Genomic DNA, 24,495 nt, shown 5'->3' with positions numbered 1-24,495 from the left:
GCATGCAGCATGATGGGCCAGTGCTATATGTGGACTGAAAAATGAATATCTGTACGGAGTGCCCCGTACGTAACTGAGTTTTTCTTGCGTGGATCCGACACGATCTGGCTCTTTGATTGCTCTACCTGGCTAGGCTAATGTGCGAACTCACTTAATATATTTCTTCTTTGCATACTCCGTATATCGCAGATCATTCTACTTAAGAGCAAATACCATATTTTCAGCCTAAGTGTAGGAATAAAGAAACCCCTTGTTCGACATATTTGCTGGTGTCTTCATCTATCGCAGAGCAATATCGGAGTCTGAAGGCGACGGGGATTGTGAGCTCGAAGTAACGGCAATATAATCACCGTCAAAGTCAAGAACACTATCCTCATCTTCTGCAGCTACCTGCATGCTAGCAGTTCCACTCAAGTCCCACGCATCTTCAGCAGCTCCTCTGATGGTAGTGAACGGATCACTCGGTTCATAGTTGTCATAGTGAAAATGTATCCAGAGAAATAATATTCAGCATCTCACAATGCGCGATATATCGGTTGCCACCTGACGATGTGCAATATTGCTGGGGATGACTGGGGTACGGGTGCGATAATGTCGGGAGTTCATCGACCCTGTGTTCGCTCCCACGAATAGGCAGCCAATGGAACGCGATTTATATCTTTGTATTCTGCTCATATATCTTCACATGAGGAAAGCACACAGACAACTCTCCTGATAACAGCTTTCTTGGGTCCCAAGGGGTACTAGATTCTTGACCTGTTCGGTGTTGATCAGGTCCTGGTGATTTGGGCCACTGAGGAGTTTAGCTTTCCGCTTGCTGACTCGATCTATGCCACCAAAAAAAGTTTAAGCCAGGTCTAGGTTGTATCTCGGGCGCTGGAACCCTTCAATTTGTAGGGTGCGACATTAGCACACTCAAGCCCGGGCTGATCACCCCCAGTTAGGACGCATGTGGTATTGTCGCGTTGCAGGCACTGAAAGTAAGGAGGTTAGCACTATATCATCCTAATGTTCTCTGTCAACATACCTCCTTATTCGCAATTCCAGGAATCGTCAAATTTGGAACCCTTGTAGTCATATGAAGGAGCATAGGGAATTTCATCTTCTTCGCCTGGTGGTGGTCGTGGCTGTTTCGTGTATCAAGTGTTAGCTTGTGATCATGAAAGCACTTTGCGATACACCATGCACTTACATAATCCAGGCACGTCCTTCAGCTTTGTGCATGCCAGCGTCCAATACCGCCAGTTAAAAGCAGGCTCAACCTGCTAACTTGCAGACTTCTGAAGGACTCGATATCCGAGAACCAAAGTAGGAAAAGGTTTGCACGCGGGAGATCGGCTAGTCTGGGATCGTAACGTACCACCTCCGCAATGAGTTGCTTTCGCTCCTTATGTTAAAACTCAAAAAAAAAATGTTCTTTTCATCAAGAGCTACCATAATAAATCGATACAAAGTGATCTTGACGAAACTGTTGAAAGGGACAAGTGGAGAAGAGCGGGTCTCGCTCTGACGTTTCCGCCTGAGGCAAAATAGTGTCACAACAGGTGCCTCGATTCCAATAACGGGCTACAACAAGCCACTGCTATGATAGATATTCATCTCTCTCGCATTATTTGTATTGCGCTGCTTTTGAGCTTCGAAATTTGTTATTTACCATACAATCCGACCCCGGTCGAACCTTTTGCTCCTTCATCGGCCGTCAGGTCTTCCGTCATTTCTCGGTCCTCAGTCACCGAGTCTCGACATTACACATACCACTACGTGCACTAACTAGGGGACGACAAAATACATAGTTCATCGATGAAGGAAGCGTGGGGTGGTTTCATGTCAAAATTTCATCAAGAATACCGAGAGAAAATGTACAAATAAAATGTAATGGATAGTATGCAGTGTTATGACAACCCTTTAGGTGTCCCAACAACAGACCTAGGGGTTTGATATAGTGTATAGTGCGAGCGGCCGTCCTGCGAATGATCATTCAACGACCCTCCATCCGCCGATCCTGGTCTTTGGTCCAATTGCGTGAGCGGAAATTCACTATCCATCTCATCCAAGCCATGTGCCCGTTTCGCAGTACTATTCTTGCTCAGGTTGGGTCCCGTCGACGGCTGCGTCGAGTATTCAGCACGGACACTGGAGAACAAGGACGGGAAAGCGGCCTTAAGAATCGGCCGGAGCATGGGCGCGCAGGAATTTGAAATGGCAAGGGCAGGCTCCGTGACACTCCAGAAGGCAGCCCAAATCATCGAGTAAGATAGATCGGTGAAATCGACCGTAGTGAGGACACGAATGCGGATGATGGTTATGGAGGAGATACTGTGGTAGTTACTCATTAGATTTTGCGACGGGAGCCTTGGGGGGTAAAAAAAAGGGGGAAATGTACAAGATACCCAATCCAAAGATTCCAACCAACGCCGACTTAGTCGCGATAGACATCTGTAACTTCCAAACGAAGCGAATCGGCAATGCCATGATCATCACATCGGTGAGAAGGTTAAAGGCTCCAATTGTCGAAAATGCCACATTCTGACTCGCACAGTGACCCGGCAGAGTCGGGTTCCAGTTCTTCTCGAAGGGTGTGCAGATCAAGAAAATCTGGAGCATACTCCCAGTCCAGTATGCGCCAGCACAGCCCATACAGATCCACGTCAGGATGCGGAATTCCTTGGACACAAAGATGCGCAGGTAGAAGGCGAGATAAGAAAATTTAGCCAGAACCATGGCGTTGTAATAGACAATTTGGTAGACCATGAGCATCTTAGCGATCAATACAGCATTCTCTGGGGGGATAGTCGTGATGTGGTGTCGCATCCCAACACGAGCGTAGTGGAATTGCATTGCGAGCATTCCATATGTGTGAAATAGCCCTGCGACGCAGCACGCATCATCCCATCCTAAATGGCTTTTTCGAATTCGTCGGGAGACACCACGCAATATTACCAGGAGGGTGGCGATTGCAACCAGGATTGTGTTGGCGATGAGCTGGTCACGCACGATGGCGAAGGCAAAGACATTGTATAATTGCATATTTTCTTTTATTCATCAGTTTTGGATTTGGGACTCCGTACAAACTTCTTAGAATATAGAAGGCGAAGGAACTTTAAGAGCCGTGAATAGCTGTCAGTTCACGGGTGACAAAACCCATTGTCTCCATCACTGTCCGAAGTACTATGCGCTAGGGTTTCAAAACTGGCTATTAATTGGCTAGCCAAAAGATCAGCAGGAGATTATGGGCCATTGTAGCGGGCCGTTTTTCTTAGACCGAAATTATTTTATCAGACTAGGGATTGAAGGCTGAAGAAGTTGACTATCATTGGAACGAATATCACTAGTTGGGGCCCAGTCGAACTTGCAAAGACCATTTTCCCTATTGTCTCCATTGCCTCGGCTATTAACAAATAGCATACAATCTCACTCATTTCTAGGGTGGAGACTAGCCTCACTGAGGGATATAAGCGATTTTCTAAACAAATTACGGAGTATGGAGTACGAAGTACGGAGCTAGCAAGGTAACAGCTAACTTCAAGGTAAATTATAGTCCACTCTTGCCCCTCCTGAGAGATTTCGATATTTCTATAATTGTCATTTCCCTTCCATATCAATTAAACTTTGTTAAGCTAGAAAATGCATGACTACGACCACATCATCATCGGTGCTGGAATCGGCGGTCTTGTTCTGGCAAATCGTCTAAGCCAAGATGCCTCCATCAATGTCCTCCTCATTGAAGCTGGTGCCAATCGGATGGGCGACCCTCGTATTGAGACCCCTGGATTTTTGGCCACAATGTATGGCAACCCGGACTTTGACTGGGATTACATGAGCGTTCCGCAGGTATGTCCGCCCTAAACATCACTTTCCCGTATCCAAAGCTACTAATTCATGAGTAGGTCCATGCAAAAAACCGACAAATCGGCCAGCCCCGCGGTCGCGTCGTCGGCGGCTCCTCCGCATTGAATTTCTCAGCGATTGTGTACCCAACCGCGTCAAATTTCGATGCGTGGAAGGCACTAGGGAATGATGGTTGGGGCGCTGAGGATATGGCCCCCTATCTTCGGAAGTTCCACTCGTATGCCGCACCCAGCGAGGCCACAGCGGAGCTGCTCGGCACAAGTCGGTACATGAAAGTTGATAACCAAGGATGTGATGGTCCTGTACCCGTATCTATGCCAGATGTGTATGGGCCTTTCAATAAGGCCTGGAACGAGACATTTGCGCAATTGGGCTGGGAAACCGATACTGATCCTCTTGATGGCCACAAACTGGGCGCTTTTACTTGCCCGCTAAGCGTCGATGTCAAGGCGGGGACAAGAGGGTACGCAGCGGCATATTACTCTCCCGAAGTCGCGGCGCGACCGAACCTACGTCTTCTCACAGAGACAATGGTCGAGCGAATTATCTTCACCCAGCAAGAGGGAGATATCATCGCCACAGGTGTGCAGGTCAAGACTCAAGATACTTCATACGAGATCAAGGCAAAGGAAGAAGTGATCCTCTGCGCAGGCAGCCTAAACTCCCCTCAATTGCTCGAGCTCTCGGGCATCGGCCGTGCAGATCTTCTCCAGACCCACGGCATCCCGATAATAATTGACAACCCCGCCGTGGGCGAGAACCTTCAAGACCACAGCATCACGAGCATCAACTTCGAGATCGCGGATGGCCAAGTCTCGGGCGATATCTTGCGCGATCCAAACGTCGTAAATGCACTCATCAACCTCTACGAGGATAGTCGCGGAGGTCCGCTTGCAGGCATGCCCCTCAGCATGGCATATCTCCCGTTAATGGATGGAACCGGAGCCGTGCCGAAAGAGGAAATTAACACCTTGCTCTCCAAATACCTCGACGACGATAACACCCCAGCCAACCTGCAAGCGCAATATTCTCACATCCGCAAGATGCTTCTCCAAAGTGACGAACCATCCTCGCACTACCTCTTCCTCCCTGCCCAACTCCACATGAACCCAGGAAAGACAACCCTCACCGATGTGCTGGCCAAAACCCTCACGGAGAACTACATCTCCGTCATGATGCTGCACAACCACCCCTTCTCGCGCGGCTCGGTCCACATTTCCTCCGGAAAGAGTGAAGACAAGCCCACCTACGACCCAAACCTACTCTCGCACCCCCTTGATCTAGAGATCATGGCCCGGCAGCTGCAGTTCGTGGACCGCATTGCCGAGACACCGCCATTTTCTGCTCTCCTCAAGGCCGGAAAACGCATGCCAGAGAATACGACCAATTTGAGCGACTTGGACCATGCAAAGGATGTTGTTAAGGATCGCTTGTATACATGTTTCCATCCCGCAGGCTCGTGTGCTATGTTGCCGAGGGAGATTGGCGGTGTTGTTGATTCTGAGCTGAAGGTTTACGGAACGAAGAATTTGAGGGTTGTTGATGCTAGTATTTTCCCGCTTGAGCCAAGTGGCAATATTCAGGCTACTGTTTATGCGGTTGCGGAGCACGCGGCGGATTTGATTCATCCTAGAAGTCAGAGTCGGGCTTGAGGTTTTATATTGCATGGCAGCGAGATATAGGACATGACCTCTGGTTGTGAATATCTCCCTGTCAGGACATGTTCATTTCGGTAGATTGTATATAGGGAATTTGGAACTATGGTTTTACAGCGCGAGGGTCTAAAAGGTGACATACAAGGAAGTCTTCTAACGTATTACAATGCGATGTTTCCTGTGGTCCGCTCTTGACAGGCAATGGGCCCTCAGAAACGCTATAACTTCTTCATTGCGATCCTCCAAGCACCTTTATCCTTTATTTCAGCGCGCAACTTCTTCACCTTCCGGCTTGCTGCCGTCACCTCCATTTCGGCACCTAGCTGTCGCACCACCCTCCATCAATCAAGATCCCAATTTCATCAACCCGCACCTGCCTCATCTAACCACTCTTCATCTCTACTACGTTGACGCCCACCGTCTGCCTCTCGACCGAGCTTCGACGCCTTCCAATCACCTCAAATATACACCTCTCTTTCGACATACATTTCACAACTGCGCTCCTCACATGGTCACCTCGGCTACCTACGAGCACAGAAACCTATTCAAAACCAAGATTTTCATTTCGTCCTGGGGTCTGCGCCACGGTTCCTTAATCATGAGGTATCAAATTTGATGAGGCTCGAAGCGCGCGGGTGGGGCTGCAGCAAAGCAAACACGAAGTTTCAAATCGGTCCTAGGCAAAAATTGACAACGGGCTGAGGTTACGAGAGCGAGTACAGGGTGGATACAATTCTCGTTATGGATGATTGATTGGATAAAGAACTAAGAATAGCAACAGGAACTGGAGAGGGGTTTCATATCCCTCTTTCTGCCTAGACTGCGCGCCCCGGCACGGAAAAACCCCTCATTCGAGGTTGCTCCGCCGCATGGCAGAAGCTTTCCCATGGTTGGACGCGGTCGGCTCGGGCCGACAATTCTAAGTTGGACAGTCCAGAAATCGGAAGAGCGGGATCATAGAACCATCACATCTTCGGACATAAACTCGGTTTTAATATTGAGACTTGCACTGTTGATAAAAGCTCGCCTTCTCTCAAGAATGTCTCTATCTGCGCACGGCTTTTGGCAATGGTGAACAATGATTGGTCCTATATCCTGCACTAAGGTGCACAACAGTCATTTGGGCGCATTCTCGGCGGCTACTCTTCATCTCGGCGGTTACAGTTACCCCTCGGTGGCATTCCCGCCCGACGGCCTCCTAGCCTGCGGCTCCGAAGATGTCACGGTCCGGCTCTGGGACACCGCGACAGGAGACCTACAACAAACTCTCGGGGGCCATTCACGTTGTGTGACCTCGGTGGTATTCTCGCCCGACGGCCGCCTAGCCTCCGGCTCCCATGACGCCATAGTCCAGTTCTAGGACACCACGATAGCGGTCCGACAACACACTTTAAATGACTATTCAGGCTCACTTGACTCGATGGTATTCTCGTCCGACGACCGCCTACTAGCCTCTACCTACGAAAACGATATAGTCCGACTCTGGAATACAGCGACAGGGGTCCTACAATACACTCTTAAGGGCCATTCACAGTCAGCTACCGCAATGAGATTAAGATTCTCGTCCGATGACCGCCTACTAACCTTCGGCAACAGACACAGTGCACTTCGGCTCTGAGACACCACCACAGGGGTCCTACTACAGACTTTCGAGGGCCATTCAAACGATATTAGCTCGGTGTCATTCTCGCCAGACGGCCGGCTACTAGGCTCCGGCTCCCGTGACCGCACAGCTCAACTCTGGGACATTGTAACAGGGGTCGTACACCATACTCTCAAGCATCCACAGATGGTTGACTTGGTGGCATTCTCCCCCAACGGCCGCCTAGTAGCCACCAGCTCCTATGACTTCATGTTTCGACTCTGGGACACCGTAACAGGAGCCTTAATACAGACTCTCGGGGTCTTTGAACGGGCAATTACATCTTTCGCATTTTTGTCAGATAGCCAGCTACTAGCCTGCGGCTCCCTTGCCTCCCTTGCCTCCCTTGGCCCCACAGTCCAACTCTGGGACACCTCGACATACACCCTACAACAGTGCTTGACAACCAAGGGACATGTGATGGATATGACATTTTCTGATAACGACTCATGTCTAAAAGCTGATATGGAATCCTTCGATTTTCACTCCGGATATGGGTATTGTGAATCCGAATCATCTCAGTCGAATCCAAGGATCTCAATGGAGGGGGAACAGTGGATAATTCTGAATGGGAATGAATTATTATGGCTCCCTCCTGAGGCTCTGTCTTATCGTTCGGCGGTTAAAGACAAGACACTTGCCCTAGGATGCCACTCAGGGCGCATTTGTTTCATGAAATTTGGATAATGGTAGACATCCAGTAATTTCAATCAGCTTCTCTTCATGTCCATACCTTCAAAGGCTCCTCTTGCAGTTTAGAATTCTGATCTCTGAACCAGCCATCTTCTTCCCATCCATTCGCTTTGTGTCTAATATTCGTTTGATTGCATAACCTACTACAGATGACAATATAGATAATAATAATATTTCAGGGGGTTCATTTAGCAAGGATGTGTATCACTCTGCAAGGATATTGCATTATTGGCTTAGAATGGTACGCATGCTTCCAAATTTTACCTGGGTCAGCTACGTCTCCGCCCGCTCCAAAGGATAGCTTAGGCGTTTCACTTTTTTTCTTTGCCGATGGACCAGCGCGGTTTCCGTCTCCTAGTGAAGATAATGCAATACGATTATCTCATGGTGGGAAAGCTTTAATTGCTGTCTTTGGCACGTTTGCTATTTCCTTTACTGGGATTCATGTTGCAGGGTAAGTGAGATATATATTCCCACATTGGTCTGGACGGGGCTGTACCCAAAAATCGAAGATGGAATTTTATCTTCCCCACAGAAACTAAAAGGATAGTGTGGCGTATTTTCACGTTACTTGCGCCTTCATCGTCCTTCACCCCACTGGGCGTTGCCCACGGGCCTCTCATCGATGTGTGGCTCGCGGGAAAGAAACTACTCCCTTCATACATGGACAGCCTAGGGGTCGGAATTCTCACGTCACAATTTGAGATTGTGCTTGCCGATGGATCTTTGTATCTGCACTTTATAGCATGTTTTGGGACCCTTGCGCTAATGCTCTTGTCGTTGAGGGCCCTTCCGGCCGATTCTTACATTACTCCGAATTGGTTGTCCAGCATCCCGCATATGTAGATTTGGAGTTGTGACCATGTATGGTAAATTACATTCACGACTCTTTATATATTCTTCAATGAAGATTGCCTCCTATAATGTAAGGAATGTAAGGAAATAGGGGGGAAAAAAAAGAAAAAGTTATGATAAGAGTGGGATTCGAACCCACGCCTCTTGCGAGACCAGGAAACTATTGCTAGTTATGGAGTCAAGGTATACCTTAACCTGGCGCCTTAGACCAACTCGGCCATCTTACCAAGAACATTGAAATAAGATGCATAATAATGATCTATAACTGTTCTTTTCATTCCAAATCAAATCAAAAGTGGCAACTCCAGACCGGATTTCCCTCGGGTGGGGCTTTCCCATTTCAGCTATGATCTCACAGAATTGGTATGAACATATGAACTGTAGTTGTCAGTCCGTCTGAGTTTTCATACTTCAGCTCTACTCCGTACAGGGAAACCCCATGCCATGTCTTGTCTTGACTTAAAAAGAATCCCGAGAGCATAACAAAATTCCCGAAAGGGGCCAGTGCATCGGCAGAAGAACGTTCTCGGCCCCCGAGATCGGATGCGGACAGCTCTGACGCAAGGCGCTTTTTATTATTAGACGGTCACAACTTTCCAAAGCTGGGAACAGACTGGTCCACTCCCAAAAGCAAACTAATCAGATGTCAAAGGACTATTCCATATGGCTCTTTGCAGTCTCAGGAAGGTGGACACCTTCAGGGGTGGCGGTTTGAGGCCACATGATGTAATATTCGCCCACGGTATTTTCCAGGATCAGCGGTCAAAACCAGCGGTCACCCTCACACGCTGGTCGATTCAGCCGTAAATCTTTCATCTTTTCTCAAGCCTACTCTTTTTTCAATCCCTCTGATCACAATGGCAGCCCTAAAGCTCAGTACCAGGAACCTGGCAAAAATCAAGAACGCAAGCAAGGGGCCGATCCAAATCCCAATCTACCGTGAACGCAATATCGCCCGCAATGCCGACGTTAAGGAGGGAATCGTCCACATTGGTGTGGGCGGCTTCCACAGAGCTCATCTGGCTGTCTACGTCGACCAATTGATGCAGAAGCATGGCGAGAATAAGTACGCAATTTGCGGCGTTGGCTTGCAACCCTTCGATGCTGCCATGCGGGATGTCCTGAGAGAGCAGGACCACCTCTACACCGTCATGGAGCGCTCTGACAAAGGAACCCTTGCCCACGTTGTTGGATGCATCAATTCCTACCTCTTTGCCCCTGACGACCGCAAAGCCGTCATCAACAAGATGGCCCACCCAGATACCCGTATTGTGTCGCTCACCATCACCGAAAGCGGCTACTACTACAACGAAAACACACACGAGCTGATAAGCGAACACATCGATATCCAGTCCGATATCAAACCAGGCAACGAGAACGCACCGACCACAACCTTCGGCTTCCTCTACGCTGCCTTGGCACGACGCTACCATGAAGGACGCGACCCCTTCACCGTCATGTCGTGCGATAACATGCAGAAGAACGGCTCCATCACACGCAACATGCTAGTGTCATTTGCGCGCTTGCGCGACCCTAAGATCGCGGATTGGATTGACGAGAAAGGCGCCTTCCCCAACGCCATGGTCGACCGCATCACACCTCAGACATCAGACCAGGACAAAGCTACACTAGCGAAGGAGTTTGGAATTGAGGACTCATGGCCCGTCGTTACAGAGCCCTTTATGCAATGGGTTATCGAGGACCAGTTCTCCAACGGCCGCCCAGACTTCGAGAAGGTCGGTGTCCAGGTTGTCAAGAATGTCCACGCCGTCGAGCAGTTCGAGAAGCACAAGCTCCGTCTGCTCAACGGCAGCCACTCGGCCATCGGCTACCCAGGCCAAATGGCCGGCTTCAAATACGTCCACGAAGTTATGCAGAACCCGCAGTTGCGCAAGTTGGTGTGGGAGATGATGCAACAGGAGGTGAAGCCGCTCTTGCCCGAAATTCCAGGCGTCAACATCGACGAGTATTGTAAAACGCTCATGAAGCGCTTCTCCAACTCCCAAATCCAAGATCAACTGCCCCGCGTCTGCCTCAATGCGTCCGGCAAGATCCCCCAGTTTATTATGCCGTCGATTGCCGAGGCGATTATGGAGAGTCAGAAGCATCAATGTGAATATCCTTTCCGCCGCCTGTGTTTCGTCGCGGCCTCTTGGTTCCTTTATATCAAAGGCGTCGATGACCACGGCAATAAGTTCAAGGTCATTGATCCCATGCTTGACGAGCTCCTGGCTGCGGCTGAGGATGGCGATGGCCCCGACGGGCTGCTTAAAATCAAGAGCCTCTTCGGCGACGACTTGCGCGGATATGCCAGGTTCACCAATGAGATGAGACAGGCCATGAAAGACATCTCTGAAAAGGGCGTCTTGAAAACACTCGAAGAGTACTTCCCCGAGGACGCTAACTAATCGCTGTTGGTTTTGGCGAAAAAGTTACATTTGCGTCTGCGAGCGTTGTTTTACGTTTTCTTTGTATGCGTCCTGAGGAGTGAATATACCTAGGAGGAAAATACGACATAGAGATAGACGGTAGGTATAATTTACCTAACAATGTACTTGTATGTTGGAATGGATCTCGTTCTTTGGGAGGCACCTATCATTTTCGATTTGATTGGAACTAGTTGTTTTCTGGGTGTGTTTATTTTAGAGAAGCAAGCTGCAAAATTTGGGGGCGGGATATAGCCATGGGTCTATGATGTTTAGATAGACTAATGCAAATCTTAATTAGTACATCTGATATACCTCGGGAGCAACTTTCCAAGCCTTGTATGTGGAGTAGACAGCTTGCGGCCCCCGGGGGTCACCTTCTCCCGATGAACGTGCTCAGTTTTACATTGAAAAGAGAGATGAGCGCTTTAAAAATGGAAAGTGAGGACGCAGGAAAATTGCAGAATGTCATCTGGGCATGCTTAAGCCAATTGTTGTGTTCCATGAGCTATCAAGATGGCCCCCGAAGTCAATGACCAGGTGATAACATGAAATACTAACTATATAATTACACAAGAAGCTCGGGCCAGCCCTATGGGCCGGCCTCCCTCTACTAAAAAAAAAAGTATTAGAGGGTTCGCCAGTTTATTAGAATAAGACTAAATATTAAATAAAAAAAATGCGAGGAGGCCGCTACCTCTACGCTCCTATAGAGCACTGTCGACGCGGCAAGTAGAGTGGCAGCAAGCCTAACAGCCAATGAGCGGTCGCGAAAATGGAAGCAAAAAACCGAATTGCAAATATATATAACCGTGCCAAGCGCCCAATACACCTGCCGGGTATTGGTACGCCCCAGCAGATGCAAGATTTTCACCAGATGCAAAATCTAGAAATTAGGTATCTTTTGTATGACTTACCTATACAAAAGGTACTTAGGCACCCCGTAGGCATAACATACATTTTCTCAGCGCTCGAACTAGCTAAAGTAATAGAAAGTGTACGAATATATAGTGCAAGTCTAGCTTAATTATTTTAATGGTAGTATTAATTCTTAGTATCTAATATGGAAGAAGAATAATAATTTAAAAAAATGACACTATGAAGGCTATGTGGTAGAAATATACTAGATACTTTCTTTATTTTAGTATACTTAATATTCCGTACCAAAGTTTGGTTAAATAATACAGACTTCCTTTACACTATATATATCTTCTTATATCTTCCCTAACTAGTTTGAGGGCTGAGAAAATGTATGTTATGCCAACGGGGTGCCTAAGTACCTTTTGTATAGGTAAGTCATACAAAAGATACCTAATTTCTAGATTTTGCATCTGGTGAAAATCTTGCATCTGCTGGGGCGCACCAATACCCGGCAGGTGTATTGGGCGCTTGGCACGGTTAATTGATGATACCTCAATCAAGAAAACGACAGTTATCGCAATTGAATTCTGACTGCCCAGGTGGAAGATCTATACATACATATTGTAGCCCATCTACACCTGTAACTACCAAATACAAACTAGGAAAAGAAGATTTGTTTAAAATAACATCAACAGTGGATTTTGAAGTAGTATCCGGGATAATAGAACACCTGCTAGCAGTTTAAAATAGTATGTGTAAACAATGTTACAAAAAAAAAAAAGCCAAACCCACAAATCTAACTTGGATGGGGGCTATATAAGACAGCGAGTAAACAAAAGACAAGTCTAAATCATGAATATGCAAACAAGTCTCTCAACAAGTCTACAGCATGATCATGAAGACACCAGAGGCAACAGCAGCGACGGCATAGGCACCAGCCTGCCAGACACCAATGTGCACAGCCTGGGGAACAGTGCCAGCAGCAATACCAGACGAGGTAGCACCACCCGCAGAAGTGCCAGAAGCACCAGCACCAGCGCCAGTGCTAGCAGCAAGACCACCGCTGACAACACCAGTACCAGCGGTGCCAGCAGCGCTCATCTGAGTAGCGCAGGAGCCAGAAGCAGAGCTAGACTTCTGAGTCTTAGCGACACCATTGAAGCCACAAGCCTCGCTACCAGCCTTGCCCTTGTTCTTCTGGTAGAAAACGTTCATAGCCCAGGCCAGACGCTGCTTAGCAGAGCACATGGAGTAAGCGCCGTAGGTACCAGAAGTAGCGTTGGACTCGACTCCGTCCATGACACCCTTGCTGCCGAGGTAGCCGAAAGTAGTTCCGATCTGCTTGTCGGTGATATCGGAGTTGGGGACACACTCGAGGGAGCTGTACATGCACTCGCAGAGATCAGCGTTAGGCGAAGGGGGCAGCTTGCTGGCGGCGTTCCAGTCGGCGCCGATGGTGGGGCAGCTGCGGCCGACAGTGGTGGAGACGGAGTACTTTGCTGATTCCACGCCGCTCGGGGTTGCCGAGGCCATTTGCTTGGAGAGGTTGCTGAAGTCTGGGAGGGTCTTTACATTATCGCCGTCGACGGAGACAAGACCGTATTTGTTGGCTTCTTCGTAATACATGTAGACGATGCCGCCGGACCAGACGTCGGTCATCTTGTCGCTGTACAGGACGGGGACGTCGGTGAACTTGCGGGGACGGACTTGGTTGCAGCCGTACTCGGAGAAGAAGGCGGGGACGGGGTAGTCTGCGAATTCTTTGGTGCGCTCGGAGTAGCCGGATTCCTGGAAGTTGGAGTCGCCGCACCACTCGTAGATGTTGTAGCCGAAGAAGTCGATGGAGTCGGCGGCTTCGTCGCAGATTAGGTAGTTGGAGACGGCTTCGCGGACGCTGGCATCGTCGTCGGTGGCGTAGCCAACAGCGAGGGAGCTGCGGTAATTCTTTTGCTTGATGTAGGACTTCATGTCGCGGACGGCGGCCTTGACGTATGCCATGGAGTTTGTGTTGTTGACCTTGTTGGCGACTTCGTTTCCGGCGAAGAAGCCGATAACGTTGGGATACTTGGCGAAGGCATCGACGACCTGGGAGTAGCGAGTGAAGAGATCCGAGTTCCAGGTAGGTTCGTCGGACTGGATAGATTCGCTGGGCGAGGACAGATCGGTGATCAGGTAGATGCCGGCATCAGCGAGAGCGTTCATACACTCGTCGTGGTCCTTGCTGGGGTCGACGGCGTAGGTACGGACAACATTGGTGCGTAATTGGGTCAAGTAGGGAATATCACGCTTGCAGCTGTCGATGGCCAGCGGGTCGGTGTATGAGTCCGTGCCGGAAGCACCGTTGCGACCTGTGAAGTTGGGCTGGTAGGCGACACCACGGATGAAGAACTCGGTGCCGTTGTTGGAGTAGAAGAACTTCTTGCCCTTGATCTCAATAGAGGGAGCGTCGGCAGCCATGGCCGCTCCCAGAAGGGAGAGACCAGCGATGATAGAGGCCTTCATTGTGCAAGGAAATTGAAATCTTAAGGAATGTCTGACGGGTACACACCGTCTTTAGTGATAGTGAATGTAAATAAGAAAAATAAGAAAAAGAAAGAAGAAATCTAGGAAGGGAGGAGAAGAAAAGAGACCATGGAAGGGGGAAGTGGAGGAGGGCCCAAGGGGGTACGCGCATTCATGTGGATATATCAGTTGCATATCATCGTACATTGGTTTATTCTTTTCTATTTTTATTGAGTTTGTTTTTTGGTAAATCAACTGAAAGATGTGATTGGCAATCCACTTGGACCATATCAAAAGAAACGCGGAATGGCAGAAGTTGATATTCCCCCGTCATTGGCCACTATACTCCACCTTTTTCCACTTCTCTCCACTATTCCTCAATATCCCTCCACTATTCCCTTCCATCAAGCCTTTCCCGTTGACTACTTTGCTGATTTGCCACTTCCCCTGAAACAAGTGTATGCGCTAGTGAGCCCGTGGACGGCTGATGACGCCCCAAAGACCCTGGGAGACCCTGACTGGAGGGTGGTGTGGAATCTCATTCTTCATTTTTTTTTAGGTATTACTCTATTGCATCTTGTAACTCGTTCAAACACGGGTCACATGGTGTACATAAGCCTACAGTATTTGTATAATAGACAAAGATATCCAAAGCCAGAAAGCTTGTTCGTTGCCAAGGGCGATCAATGCGATGACGTCGTTCGGAATGAATCTCTAGGCGTCCTTGGCTAAGGCTTGTACATCGTAATAGCACTTAATCAGAAATATAAGAATTAGTAAACTGCAATCCCGTCTCAAATCATGGTCTGGACTTATGGTTAGACTGGTAATAGAGTACATGCGTAGGCACTCCGTACAATATACGGAGAACGTCCCCCTTATGTTGTAGGCATTTCGGGACAATGTTTCATTTTGAAACTCGCATCTACAATGATTTATGATATTCTTAGATCCAACAAGGCTATAATTGACTATTGTACAGCAGCTTAACATCTTATGGCACGTATACTGTACAATTTAGTAACCTTCTATTGATTTCCCATTAACTCGTTGAAAAACCAATCGATATCCATAACATTCTCAAATTTGGATGGGCGATCAGACGGCACAGCAGGCACTGACATTTCTTCCCGTTAGGTTACCATGGCCCTCTTTTCATGGGAATAATGGTATAGCCAGGGTCTTTTTCTATTAAAAAAAACGGCACTCTACGGGGTACAACAGCCCAACGCAGACTACACCATTCGAGACCAGAACTACTTTGTAGGCAGTGCAGCTCAGGGGTACAAAGTATATGCACCCCTGAATATCATGGATCACGTCAAAAGCGGGCCCTAGCAGACGATATACTCCATACTAGAAAGTCAATCCCCTCCCGTTCGGGGCTTCATGGCATTTTGCTTTACCAAGCTTTTTGGCGACCTAATAGTCCGCTTGGTATGGAGTCGGAGTGGATGTTTTGCTTCGTTATTAGTATGAGCCATTTTCTAGACATTGGGGCTATGACAAAACTATCGAGGATTGGCTTGCTGTGAGGTACATGTTTATGTTTGCTCCATGGACTAACAGAGACTGATCCCCCTTTACTATCTACAACATATACCGCGATAAACGTTGAACATATCATGTGTATAAGAGGGCCTCTGTCCCGGACACAGACGCGCTCCACACCCTTGCAAAGGATCGACCTGCCCCTGCGAATGAGACGTCATTTCTGAAGTCCAGAATACGGTTGTTTAACTCGGCGTCGTTATAGCCGGAAGCTAGATCAAGCCAGTATGCTCGGGTAATACTATGTGCGATGCTAACATCTACACCGTCTCCAACGGCGGATAGACATTTTATAAGCGTCTTGTAAAGGATGCCCGTTCGTGCTATTAGAGAAGGAGCAAGAATTATGGGCTAATCAACGCCCGAACCTCGTTAGTGTCCACGGGTATGGGACCTCTGGGGTTAGCAAGATCATATAATCCTGAGAGCAACGCGAGAGTTAACACCCTTTTCATCTCGCTATCATCAGCCAACGCTTGGAACGTCGTAGTTACGGGGATAAGATCGTGGTGTACTTCAACTAGTGATATTCAATGCGGAAAGATGGGGATATAGGTACTCCGTAGTCAGTGAGCATAAGCCTAAGCGCCTTCATCTGCGAATACTACTAGCTGCGCAGGTGATATGGGGTACTCTGCACACGTTCTAATAAGCAAACGTCCAAATAGCGTGATCTATATTCTGTTTTTAGAGACAGAGAATGTGGATAATATTAACTACAAATATCCCAAATGAAGTTACTTATCGACATAAAGCCCTCTAGGGCTGGAGAGGAACTGAAAGTCAGCATGGCTCAAAGTGGCTAGCGCGACGTAGGCAGCAACTATTTTAAGGGCACTTGAGATGCCCCGGAAATTCATAGGGCTGAGTTTTTTTTTCCTTTTCTGTGACTTTGTATACCATCTACCATTTAACTTGAGGCTCTTGACTTCCCTTTTGCTCTGTCTGACTCTGCTTCTCACTCTGCCTCATTTCGCTTCAGCAACCCGACCGCAAATCTTACACCACAAACACCAACCAACGCAACAGAACTGGGAAAGTGACACCACGTCGGCAGCGCAGCTAAGTGAGCTGAGTGCTCATGGATATATTTCTGCGGGATGACGACAGCCATTTACCTTTGCAGGTCAAAGGGCAAGCCCAAGCCACCGACGTCCGCAGAACCTGCCGGAGGCCGAATTGATCATTGATCACGACCTCATCACGAAGAGCCGGCCTATAACAAGTGTCAATATAGACACCAACTGTCTGATGATAGGATTACAATCCCTTGTTGAGGGAGCGTGCCCCCTCCCAGAGCACCTCCAAGGCTCCCCGGGGCCGAGGGCACCTGCTTAGGTGAACACGAGAGTCCTTGGCGCTGCCCCGCGCTTACAAGGGCACCAACCAACCCAGAAAACCAAACCTTGGAAAACTAACACGTGATTGTTTCATTATGCGTCTGGCTTGACGGGACACAACCCGCACCATAACATAAAGGAAAAGGGGGTTGTGGCGTTCATGCCTGATGTGGAAATCAATACGAGTACTTGAGACTTGATTTGACCAAAAACACTGCCAAGAGCGGGTCAAAACCCCCTACACAATTTGTGTTCGAGGAAATTTCCCTAATCAACGGAAGACCCATATTTGTGGCCCGGTCTCTCTCTGAGCCACGATTGCACCGCTACATCGTATGTCAATATCTGCAGGGATGCCCGAGGAAATTCATCAGATGCGGTGTGACCATGCTATTTGAAGACTGCAGAATGCCGACGATCTCAAAGAAACAAGTTTATGCCAAGTCACCCAAGCACAAAGGAGCAAAGCTTCCACTGACGAAGCTTTCGGTTCCAAGGTTTTTGAGTGGCGCTGGAGTTTCATGGATCCAGCCAGCGCATCAACATTCACGATTTCACGATATCTGACGCAGTCTGCGCAACAATTAATAGAACTGGGCTTGAAACAAATATTTATTCTGACTGGTTCTTTGCCAACTACCACCTACTTTATACCAACCAGTCTTGCGATCCGAGCTCGCTTTTCTTGAACGCCAAGCTCATAGTACATATTTACTCCACTATACACACTATACGCACCACAATACGGAGTACGCACCATCACGATCGCCCCGGCGTACGGATTAGTGTGGCTGTGTTTTTCAACTCTTCTCGAAGTCTGTTTCTAAAGAAACCCAGAAAATTGTTACCAGACAAATCTATCCCTCCATTTTCGAGTCACTCCTTTTGCTCTCTTTCCCACCGTCCTCGTTTCATATTAATCACTCGTTTGGTCTTTGTTGATTTCCCCGCCTACCCCTTGCTTGAGCGCGACTCTCACCGTTCCCCTGTTCGCGTGCCATTGTTTGAATCTCCTTTAAACATCTTGGATCCGCCATTCATCATCCTGCTGTGGCTGTATCTTGAGGCTCGTCCAAATTTAGCGCTTAGACTGCCGTAATCGCTCGCTTCAGCCTGTGAACCAGCTGAGTTACCCACATCTCGAAACTCTTAGCCAGTACGTGTTCCCCTAGCCCTTCTCATAGGCATCCGTCGCAGGCGTCGCAGGTCCAAGCCACGTTGTGGCTCGTATCACCAATTGGGCCAAAGTTAACCTCACTGTTCGCCTCTTTTCTCCCAACCGCTGTTGCTTTGTTCTTTTTTAAATATTTAAACATCTCTCGCAAGATCACACTTACTCACGAATCCATTTCTCCACAGACCCTCACCTCAATCCACCACCATCATGCGTAAGTCCAACATTTATGCATACTCAACATGTCAACTGGCCAACCATACTAAGAATACAACTAGATAAAATTCGCAGAGCGGCCCGCGTGTCAGCATGGTACGGCCCCTCCTTCAACCCATTCCAAAAGCGCGGCCCAATCAGGCCCAATCGATCGAACTCTATGCAGCTCGAGGATGGACTATCCCACACCCAGACCATGGACGAGCTCTCGGCGGACCAGCACCGCCGAGAGGAAATGAAGGACGGCATTAGCGTTCCCGAGTACTCGAACACATTCCCGCCGGAGTTCGCTGGCAGCGACCATGAAACACACAAGTCTCCGCCTGAACCGTCCATGGCTAGCCAGGATCCAATCAATGTCTCGTCGGTGCGTGGGGTTGATACTGAGACTGTTGGATCTGCGCAAGCGCGTCAGCGGAAGGGTGGCATCTTGGGCAAGTTCAAGAATCGCCATGATAATGATGAGTTGGAGGATAAGAAGTCGCAGTCGGATAAACAGACCTTTACTTTTGCCTCGCAGTTAAGGGCTACTATCTTGAACTCGTGGATCAATGTTCTTTTGATTGCTGCGCCTGTTGGAAGTATGTCTTGCTCTTTCTGTCGGCTGTTGATGTATGAAAGTGCGCGTTCTAATTTTATGTTTGTGCACAGTTGCGCTTTATGCCGTTGGAGCTAATCCGATTGCGGTCTTCGTGGTTAACTTCATTGCTATCATGTGAGTGATTTATACCGCTAGCTATTGTCGAGGATCTTACGGCTAACAAACGTCTACTAGTCCTCTTGCTGCCATGCTCAGTTTCGCAACTGAAGAGATTGCCATTCGGTATGCTTCAATGTATCTGATTCTATTTGACCTATGCTTATATCTCTTCTAGCACGAGTGAAACAATCGGTGGTCTGCTGAATGCCTCATTCGGGTATGCTTTATACTCGTTGTCTCCTTCCGCAGTACAATTACTAACTCAGATAGTAACGCCGTCGAGCTAATCGTTGCAATCATCGCGCTGGTCCAGCGCAAAACCCTCATCGTGCAGACCTCGCTCATCGGAAGCATTTTGTCCAACCTGCTCCTGGTGATGGGCATGTCCTTCTTCCTCGGTGGTATTCCTCGCGTAGAGCAAAATTTCAATGTGACAGTTGCCCAGACAGCCGCGAGTATGCTCGCATTGGCTGTTAGCAGTTTGATCATCCCCACTGCCTACCACAAGTGGTCTAATCGTTAGTCATGACCGCATCCCAGACCCCCGAGAGATGAGAGCTAACAAGAACTTTGATTATAGTTGAGAAAGTAGACGGAACTGCCGCTCTGTCCCGAGGTACGTTCCTTCCTGGAACTTTCCAGCCCGTCTGTGTCTATAGCTTTACCTGTTTTCTTACTCACACCACACCACAGGCACCAGCGTCCTCCTTCTAATCGTGTACGGCTGCTACCTCTTCTTCCAGCTGAAGTCACACGCCGATATGTACAACCGGCCCAGCGAGAAGGTCGAACGGCGGAACGTAAAGGTCGGCGAAGGCGATGCTAGCCGGGGCATCGCGCAGATCGGCAAAATGACCGCCACGCCCTTGGTCGGACAGAATCCCGACCACATGCAGATGGAAGACGTCCAGGATGCACCCGAGGAGCCGCAGTTGTCCATTACGAGTGCCGTTCTCACGCTGATTATCTCGACTGCTTTTGTTGCTGCGTGTGCTGAGTTCATGGTATGTATCTGCGCTTTTCTCCCAGATCTGTTCTAGAGCCTTTTTTTCTTTCTTTGTGTGATTGCAGTAAGCTCATACATCTATGCAGGTTGAATCCATCGATGCTTTGACGGCTACTGGTGACATTCGCGAGACGTTCGTCGGGTTGATCCTTCTGCCTATTGTCGGTAATGCGGCTGAGCACGCTACGGCGGTGACAGTCGCATGCAAGGATAAGATGGATCTTGCGATTGGTGTCGCTGTCGGTTCCAGTATGCAGATTGCGCTGCTTGTATTGCCGCTCATTGTTGTTCTTGGGTGGATTATTGGTGTTGACGATATGGTATGGATGAGCCCTACGCAAAAGATTAATTTGGATTTCGTGGCTGGTATTAACTGTGATAGACCCTCAACTTCGATGGATTCCAGGTGATTGTACTGTTCATGGCTGTTCTATTGGTAAGTATATTCGTTTCGTGGCGAGAAAGCGATCTCATTGTACTGACGTTGTTCCATAGGTCAACTACCTCATCGGTGATGGCAAGTCTCACTGGCTCGAGGGTGTCTTGTTGATGATGATGTATCTGATCATCGCTCTTGCGGCTTGGTATGTGTTTGTTACAGATGGTTGACGAGTGTCCGTTACTGATTGCGTCTCTAGGTTCTTCGTTTAAACCCTGACACTCATTATAGTCATCGAGCTGGGTCCTCGTTGACGATACGATATCGATCTTCTAATTTACCGTCCCAATCCCGGGAATTCTTTGGTTATTATTTCTCTTCTCTATATCATGTTTATTTGACTTATTTTTGGATTTTATTATGATCGCTCATAATATACCCACTCTGGCGGTGCTTTCTATGTCGGACGCATTTTATTTCTTTTCCTTCTTTATAGACGAAATTGACTGGTTATGCCACAACTTTCGCATTAATCCATTTCAAAAAAATAATAAAAAACTAAATAGCCGAACAAGAGTGTATTCATACAACCAGCCTGATAGATCAGGCTAAAAAGAAAGCTGACTAACCCGGTAAGTTGCCACCCGGGGAGTGGGGATTGGCAGGGCTTTCGGGACTGAATTCCCGACGAATTTAGAAAGTCACCAGACGCAATACAGCCGACGAGTAAGCAGTGTACAATTATGCTAATATCACAGTATATTAAGGTACAACCTTGGAAAACAACATACTTTAGCCATCGGGGAATTATCGGGCTAAACAATCTTGCACGGTAGGCTATCCAAATCCGGACTCGGGAGACTCGGTATCCCACCGATGTTTCTAACCGAGCCGATGTGGGGAGGGCTGGTTCCTGGCTTATTCTTTTGAATCCTTTTCATTTTTACTGCGGAGTCTCCGTACCGAGTGGAATAGTGGAATCCGGCATCTCCCCGGGTCTTGGATTCCTTTTCTGGAAGTGTTTAGCCTATGCAAATTAGAAATGTGGCTTTTAACCCACGTAGAGTACTCCGTACGGAGTACGGAATAACTCATCATGATATGGATGATCTCAAAAACTTAGTGCGAACCACGTGTCGACGAATCACATGTGGTCGGTAACTGCTCCGCGCCGAAAAGGGACAGGGATGGAAGGGAAAAAAGGGATATGGTCCCGACCGTCGGTTTTCGTTGGAACGAAATAATATTTAAAGCCACTATGGCGCTGGAGGCTTGTTTAGTATTATCAATTGGATTGGACTATTTCTAAATCGAACGGTATTCCGGCGGCACGGGATGTCTCGGATAATATCAAGTTGGGAAAGTTAGCAGGAAAACCTTGGAAAGATGAACAAAGGACTTTCCTTTATTAATTTTTGTCACCTGAGAGGCTACTCCATATGTGGGGTTGAGAACCAAGAATGTGGAAGGACAGTGTAGCAGTAGCAGTACGGGGTATGCACTGTTAATCAGGTATATGTCATGAAAACTGTTCAGTTTCCTTTTTAAGCTTCCCCACTATTATCCACTTGGGGTACAATATAAAAAAGCCAAGAAGGTCGGAGATTTACTGGACATGGGTATATTGGGCACATGACTATTGGTGCCCTCTCCCTTCTAAAGTTACTATACCATATAAATACTACTCTAAGTCTCCCTTACTATACGATATAGATACTACTCTATAGGTCTAAAACCAAAAAGAAACCTCGGAACAGACCCCCAACTAGAACTTCTTACCTAATATAAAGTAAATGCGGGGTTATCCGGGGTCCAATCGCTGGCGCCTCGGAGGTTGCGGTCCAATCGTAGTATCGGACGGGGCCGAAATGTGACCGGGGAAAAACTCGGTGGATGAACTTTTCCGATGTGCGACCTTCTTGAGCATGTGTATAACCTCGGAACTACACAGGTATGGATTCCGTACTCCGCAATGGATGAAACAAAAGCCTCTGATCCCCGATGCAGTCGGCCTCGGCCTGTTTGCTTTTACACATGAATAGGACCAAATTGTCGGAGTATAAGGATGGCAGCAGAAGTACGGAGTAAGGACTGGTCGAGTCAGTCCAATTCCCCATCCCGTGAAATATGCGTGTTCTTCCGAAGGGATGGCAGCTCATTCGACCCTCTGCCGAGCGACCTGATCCCTTCCCCGATTCTTCCACCTGTGATGGGTTGGCAAGCGGGGGGACAAACACAACCAACAGCCCACATTGTAGGAACGTCACACGGAGACCATCGAATACGGGGTGAGAGATGAAAGGTCACAGCCGACGCCAATCAACTCCAGGGTAACTTTCAATGTAACTCCCGTGAGGATCTAGGATCTCGCTTGTTTGCGGGGAGCCCCGACCAGGGTTCTTAGAAACCGTTGATTGGATGCTATATCCCTTTCTCCCCCAGGTTGATAGGCTCTGTGTGAATTGCAGGTCATCCATGTTCTGGGGACCAGGCTATACCCGAGGGATCCAAATGGGCCGAGATACCCCTCTTGGGGAAAAAGAAAAAACCCATGTGGGAAAAAAAGCCTTATGGTCCGGTCCACTGGTTTTCTGGGCATCTGGTGGAGTTTCGGTTTTCCCCGTTCTTTTTCTACTCGCAAATTCTGGATTCTCGCTGTACTCTCCGAGAATACCCCCATCTGTGCGCACACTTGTCCCGCTTGCCTATTGTGGTGTTCCCGACGCGGGAAGAGACGGTGTATGGATTCCCGCCCAGACAAATGCCGATCGGCCATCAGCTGTCACGGGGTAGACCTAGTCAATTACCTAGGTAGAGGCAAATTGGTACTTTTGTACCCTTGTATGTATAGAGTTCTAGGCGGCGATGGAACCAGGATGTACAACATTGTAGGTATGATGTCCCAAATCCACCGATCCCCCAGATTTAGGCCACTGTGACTTAATCCTCATGGCCCTGGAGGAAAAATGCCGGAAAATGGCCGGAGGACAATCGACCGGCGAGTGGATGGGTATTGTTATTCCAGCCAGTCCGGGTGTTTTGGATCTGGATTTGGTCTGGAAGTGAAGACAATGTCCTACTTGACAGGCCAGATTGCACTTTTCTTTTTTTTCTTCTTTATTTTCGGACCGTGAGCTGAGCCCGAGTCGGGTAGAGATGCGAGATGACGATCATGAGATCAGAGCCTTGGATTGTAAGAATGGGGTATATTTCCTATGTAGGCCGCTCAGGCCTCAGGGTGTTTCCCGTGCCGAGAAGGTATATACTGGATAAATAAGGGATTGTAACATGAGATATGTATTTGTATAGAAGGTATTTTTATAGTTAAATCTAAATAATTCAAGATTTTCTATATTTTCTATACTAAATGTGATATAATATCACCACATTAATACGGAGAAACGTAAATCGGCAGCCGGAAACTGGGGGGCTCCACCTCCACGAAAAAGCGCGTCCTTGCATACTTTGGGGCCCTCCGCAATTTCAGCGGCTCTTGATTTTCTCGGCTTTTCTTTTTTTTTTGGATTTTTCCCTTTCCCTTCTTCTCTTTTTTTTTTCCAGCTTTCTCTCTCATATTTCCCCGGTCGAGACATTCCCCGTTCCCTCCCGACAGTTTCTCCCGGTCCGGTGCCCCGACTCTTTTGAG

The 24,495-nt window shown here is 48.1% G+C and overlaps 7 protein-coding genes across 7 annotated transcripts; 3 read left to right on the top strand and 4 right to left on the bottom strand.

The window, feature by feature from the left end:
• Nucleotides 1-279: 279 nt before the first annotated feature.
• Nucleotides 280-479, bottom strand: N7471_001010 (uncharacterized protein; the record flags this gene model as incomplete). The annotated part of the gene is given in 2 exon segments (XM_057273731.1): nt 280-437; nt 455-479. 2 exon segments carry the CDS (start codon nt 477-479, stop codon nt 280-282), a joined length of 183 nt encoding a protein of 60 aa, XP_057141910.1.
• A 202-nt stretch (nt 480-681) lies between these two features.
• Nucleotides 682-1,566, bottom strand: N7471_001009 (uncharacterized protein; the record flags this gene model as incomplete). The annotated part of the gene is made up of 5 exons (XM_057273730.1): nt 682-827; nt 884-974; nt 1,028-1,111; nt 1,271-1,387; nt 1,435-1,566. Coding segments are annotated over 5 exons (570 nt in total), but the record flags the coding sequence as incomplete, so codon positions are not given.
• Nucleotides 1,567-1,892: 326 nt separating this feature from the next.
• N7471_001008 (uncharacterized protein) lies at nt 1,893-3,027 on the bottom strand (the record flags this gene model as incomplete). Its single annotated transcript, XM_057273729.1, has 2 exons — nt 1,893-2,316; nt 2,384-3,027. The coding sequence occupies 2 exons, from the start codon at nt 3,025-3,027 to the stop codon at nt 1,893-1,895; spliced, it is 1,068 nt and encodes a 355-aa protein (XP_057141908.1).
• A 597-nt stretch (nt 3,028-3,624) lies between these two features.
• On the top strand, nt 3,625-5,501 carry N7471_001007 (GMC family oxidoreductase; the record flags this gene model as incomplete). Its single annotated transcript, XM_057273728.1, has 2 exons — nt 3,625-3,831; nt 3,888-5,501. 2 exons carry the CDS (start codon nt 3,625-3,627, stop codon nt 5,499-5,501), a joined length of 1,821 nt encoding a protein of 606 aa, XP_057141907.1.
• Nucleotides 5,502-9,551: 4,050 nt separating this feature from the next.
• N7471_001006 (mannitol dehydrogenase family protein) lies at nt 9,552-11,102 on the top strand (the record flags this gene model as incomplete). Its single annotated transcript, XM_057273727.1, has 1 exon — nt 9,552-11,102. One exon carries the CDS (start codon nt 9,552-9,554, stop codon nt 11,100-11,102), a length of 1,551 nt encoding a protein of 516 aa, XP_057141906.1.
• Nucleotides 11,103-12,863: 1,761 nt separating this feature from the next.
• Nucleotides 12,864-14,483, bottom strand: N7471_001005 (glycoside hydrolase family 72 protein; the record flags this gene model as incomplete). Its single annotated transcript, XM_057273726.1, has 1 exon — nt 12,864-14,483. One exon carries the CDS (start codon nt 14,481-14,483, stop codon nt 12,864-12,866), a length of 1,620 nt encoding a protein of 539 aa, XP_057141905.1.
• Nucleotides 14,484-18,758: 4,275 nt separating this feature from the next.
• On the top strand, nt 18,759-21,121 carry N7471_001004 (hydrogen/calcium exchanger domain-containing protein; the record flags this gene model as incomplete). Its single annotated transcript, XM_057273725.1, has 12 exons — nt 18,759-18,762; nt 18,827-19,345; nt 19,416-19,479; nt 19,540-19,587; nt 19,640-19,681; nt 19,735-19,982; nt 20,045-20,080; nt 20,158-20,468; nt 20,557-20,790; nt 20,853-20,906; nt 20,966-21,054; nt 21,109-21,121. The coding sequence occupies 12 exons, from the start codon at nt 18,759-18,761 to the stop codon at nt 21,119-21,121; spliced, it is 1,662 nt and encodes a 553-aa protein (XP_057141904.1).
• Between the last annotated feature and the right edge of the window lie 3,374 nt (nt 21,122-24,495).

Source organism: Penicillium samsonianum (assembly GCF_028829775.1).
Source record: "Penicillium samsonianum strain IBT 33392 chromosome Unknown utg000001l_segment0_segment0, whole genome shotgun sequence".
Lineage (NCBI taxonomy): Eukaryota > Fungi > Ascomycota > Eurotiomycetes > Eurotiales > Aspergillaceae > Penicillium > Penicillium samsonianum.
Note: the sequence above shows the minus strand (reverse complement) of the source record. Positions and strands in the feature narration are given on the sequence as shown.